The sequence below is a fragment of the Panicum virgatum genome, chromosome 9K (assembly GCF_016808335.1).
Source record: "Panicum virgatum strain AP13 chromosome 9K, P.virgatum_v5, whole genome shotgun sequence".
Classification (NCBI taxonomy): domain Eukaryota; kingdom Viridiplantae; phylum Streptophyta; class Magnoliopsida; order Poales; family Poaceae; genus Panicum; species Panicum virgatum.
The window spans coordinates 8,067,130-8,071,144 of NC_053144.1; the positions used below are offsets into that span (position 1 = coordinate 8,067,130).

General features: G+C 61.7%; 1 protein-coding gene across 1 annotated transcript; it reads right to left on the bottom strand.

Moving 5' to 3' along the window:
* Window positions 1-406: 406 nt before the first annotated feature.
* Window positions 407-2,262, bottom strand: LOC120647677 (flocculation protein FLO11-like). The gene is made up of 3 exons (XM_039924544.1): window positions 2,245-2,262; window positions 1,416-2,165; window positions 407-418 (listed from the first exon to the last, which is right to left on the bottom strand). Exons 1-3 carry the CDS (start codon window positions 2,260-2,262, stop codon window positions 407-409), a joined length of 780 nt encoding a protein of 259 aa, XP_039780478.1.
* Between the last annotated feature and the right edge of the window lie 1,753 nt (window positions 2,263-4,015).

The following is a 4,015-nucleotide window of genomic DNA, read 5'->3' on the forward strand; positions in this document are numbered from 1 at the left end:
ATAGCGTCAGAATCAGCTGGGTGTGGCCAGTATTTTACACTAGCGCTCCAGTACCGCCGCTAAAATTGTTTGCTCGAGCAAAGCAACGGTTACTGCGTCGCAAAGGAAAGCAAAAGCAGACCGCGGGAGCATGCTAGATGCTGTCGCTTTCGTGCATTATTGGCCCCAATCTTTCCTTGTCACGTAGTACTGTTTTGATGGGGGCGCGTACAAACGACCGTACTCCCATCTCACGCTCAGATCGACATTCTACAAGATGTTACTCCCTTTTTTTTCTTACATGACCTCCCAAATATCCTGCAGCTACCACAGTGACAAAACTCAACATCCTCCCGGGTACCCCTGAATGCACGCGGTTACAGGCTCCAAACAATATTGGCATGTCGGTACCATGATTAGGGGCACCCTAATCAGGAGACTAAAATCACCATAAAAACACAAACACATGCTGGGCAATCGGGCCCACAGCCTCCTTCTAATCTGGAAAAAAGAAAATGACTCAAAGAAGCCCAATACGCGGCCCCCGTACACAGTGCGGCCCATCCGCACCCCCTCGAACCCGCGGGGCGATCTCCCCCTCGCTCGAGGGCTCCCCGCCGAGACCCTCGACCGCGCCCCGCGTCTCCGCCTCGCTCGAGGCCACCCCTCGACGGAAAGGACAAACGGCCCTTCCGCTCACCTGCCCGCCGTACGGAGGCATTAAACGCCAACCACTCCTCCACAGCGCCCGGGTCAGACAGCGTCAGGCCGTCATTCCCCACAGTGGCTGTGACCGGAGTCCCGTCCGCCAACTCCGGTCACTGTTCCGCCATTCCGGACGCTGTGGCGACACTGTGGGAACCTGCGATGCAGTGCAAGACGTGCTCGGCACTGGTCCAACCACAGTACTGTCAACTCTCCATACCTCCTTCATGCTTTCCCCTCCGCGGAGCCCTCGAACAGCATGGGCACGACCCTCGGAAGCGGCTCCGGCCTTGACCAGGACAAGACCCTGGCCTGCAGGACCCTCGGAACGTCGCCACGCCACGCCTGGAGGACGGACACCGGCGCGATCTCCGCCAGGCCAAGGACACCGGCGCGATCTCCGCCAGGCCAAGGACGACTGCCATGCCAGACGCCATACCCCGCAGTATACTTTCTACAACGCCGCTCTGGCCGGCGTCGCCCCCACTCTCCGGCGCTCGAGCCTGGTGGGCCTTCTGAGCTCCTCGGGCCATCGCCTCTTGGAGCTTCGCGGCTTCCGCCACTATGTCCACTACGGACAGGGGCTGCGGTGCCGTGTGCAGCATTGCGCGCGCCCCGGTCTTGAGGGCCTTGGTCGGTGCAAGCTAGGCCGCATCCCTAGCGATGGCCCCAGAGCTGGGTGGTCGGGGATGAAACGTTGAAGTTAGCAGGACTGGAGGGCGCTCACTTACCCTGACCGGGCGCTCATGCTGCGCTTGCCCTAACCGGGCGCTCATGCTGCGCTTCCCCGAGCCGCTCCTCCGGGCGCTCATGCTGCGCTTGCCCGAGCCGCTCCTCCGGGCCCGCGGCACGCTGACGCCTCCCGATGACGGGCCCGAGGGCGCCACCCTCGGGTCGGTCTGGCGCCTCGAGGCCGTCTGCGCAGGTGTCTCTGCACTCGCCACGGACCCGCCGCCACCCGTCGACACCGCGGGCGTGGGTGTCCTCCTACCCGTCGCCGGCGGGGGTGACCTCTGCCCCGTCACGGGTGTGGACGATCTCCTGCCCGCTGCTGGCGTGGGCGACCCTCGTCCCGCCGCCAACGTGGGCGACCTCCGCTCTGTCCTCGCAAGGGGCGGATCCACCAACGACCCTGATGTGAGCCTCGCCTCCCCCAGTGTCACTGGCACATCCCTGTCGCCAGCCCCTCGATAGACCGGCGGGGAACCCGCGCCTGTCGCCGCCTCGTCGTCATCCGAGAAGTTGAGCTTGGCGTCCGAGGAGTCCTCCTCCTCGGTGGACTCAGGCGTGGCGGGCCGCGACTTTCCCTCCGTGCGTGCAATCTTGCACTCCTTCTCGTGCTTTTCCTTCCTCTTCGTCTTCCTGGCGGCGGCCGCCTCCGTCGCGTCCTTCTGCTTCTTCATCGCCTCTCCGTGAAGGCGGTTGACTTTGCGTTCCTCCGGGACCGGGGGCTTCGAGGTGTAGCCCTTGCGGCTCACCCCCTGCAAACGCAACCAAGTCAGATCAAGGAGTAGGGAGAGGAGTAGCACAAATCGACAACGAATTGAAACTTGAACTCACCACAGAAAGGTACCCCATCTCGGGGCGCATCTTGATCTCCCAAAGATCGTCTGGTTTGTCGGGGAACTCCGCCACCGCATTCTGCACCCTTCGGGCAGCGACGTCACGGGGGAGCAGCACGTACGACGTCCTCGAGCCCACGCACGGGGCCTCGGGGGTGAGGTCAAAAATTGGCAGGCTCCTCTCCGTGAGAGGAATCACCCTCTGCCGATGAAAGTTTGCGATGACGGCCGCCGTCGTCAACCCCCTCCTCGCCAGATGCCGCAACGCGTTGGTGAGCACCTCGAGCGTGGCTTGATGCGGTGGGGGCGATACCCCCCAGTCCCACTTCTCCGGCCTCTCCCGGAGCACCTTGTTGGTGAACGCCGGGAGCCGATTGCCGAAGTTGCGAAGGTAAAACCACCCTTGGGTCCACCCGGCGTTATTCGTCGTCATCCTGTTGGGGATGTACAAATTCTTCTGAGATGGGCGCAAGTGGAGCATCAGAACGCTGGCGCGGGCGAACCTCTTCGGCTGGCCCCGTACGTTCTCGATGTAGAGCTCATCGTGGAACAAATGGATCCACAGATCCTAGTGCGTCTCGATCCCCAGGTAACCCTCGCAGAGGGCGACGAAGACTGCCGCCTGCGAGATGGAGTTGGGGCCGAAGTTGTGCAACTCCACTCCATAGTAGATGCACAACGCTCGCATGAATTTGCCAACAGGGACGCTGAATCCCCGCTCGTGGTGCCGCACGAGGCTCACGACGTAGCCGTCGAGGGGATTCGGCTCGGTCTCCTCCGGCCGCGGGGGGATCCACGCCGGACGCTCCGAGTTGATGTTCACCGGCAGCAGCCTGTCGGCGACTAGCTGCTCCAAGACCGCCGTGGTGGCGGTGGACCTCCCCCACGGCAACGGCTCCTGGACATCCGACATCACTTCAAACTACCGGGGAACACGAGGAAGCAAGCTCTACGAGGGCTAAGGTGTGTTCTCGCTCTCTCCTTCTTCCTCCTCTCACTCTCGTCTCTGGGCTCAGGATGCAGGGGAGGCGGAGAAGGCAGGGGAGACGAAGACAAAGTGGCCAGGTGAGCTCAAACAATTCCCCCCTTTCTCGCTTTTATCCATCAAGACGGGCGGATTCGCCGTTGCGGTCCGAATCCACCGCATTGAATGCGGTAGATTTTGCTGTCACCGACAGCTGGGCCCTACGACCGCGGAGTCCCCCACGCGCGCACTTGGTAATAATTATGGCACAGTAACCGATGGGTGCGGCGCTACTATAGCACTGTTCCATCCGTCAGTCACCGCCCACGCCTGTTCGCCTACCCGAGGCAGCCGCCTGAAAAGGCGCGCCCCGCACCGCGCTACGCGTACTGGGCCACGTAGCCCACAACTAGTGGGAGACGGGCACACGTGTAACATCCCAAAAGTTTACCAAATCAAATCACGCGCTAAATAATTTCAAAATCTCTTTTCAATCGTTGAGCTCAGTCCATTCAAAATCGTCCCCCGCCCGATCTCCCGAAAAACCGGTCCCGACCTCCGAATCCACCGCTGTCCCGTCTCCCTGTTCGCCCTTGTCCCGCGCGTCACGCCCGACCAGCGCACGTGCGCGTGCAGTCGCGGTCGTCGCCGTGATCGACGCCAGCGCGATCTCTCTCTCTTTCTCTTTCTCTCTTTTTCTTTTTCTTTTTTCCTCCCCTTTTCTTTTCTTTTCTTTCCTTTTTCCCTCTCCCTCTCTCCTTTCTCCCTCTCCTCCGCCGTGCACCCCAGAGCGCCGCTCAGCTCG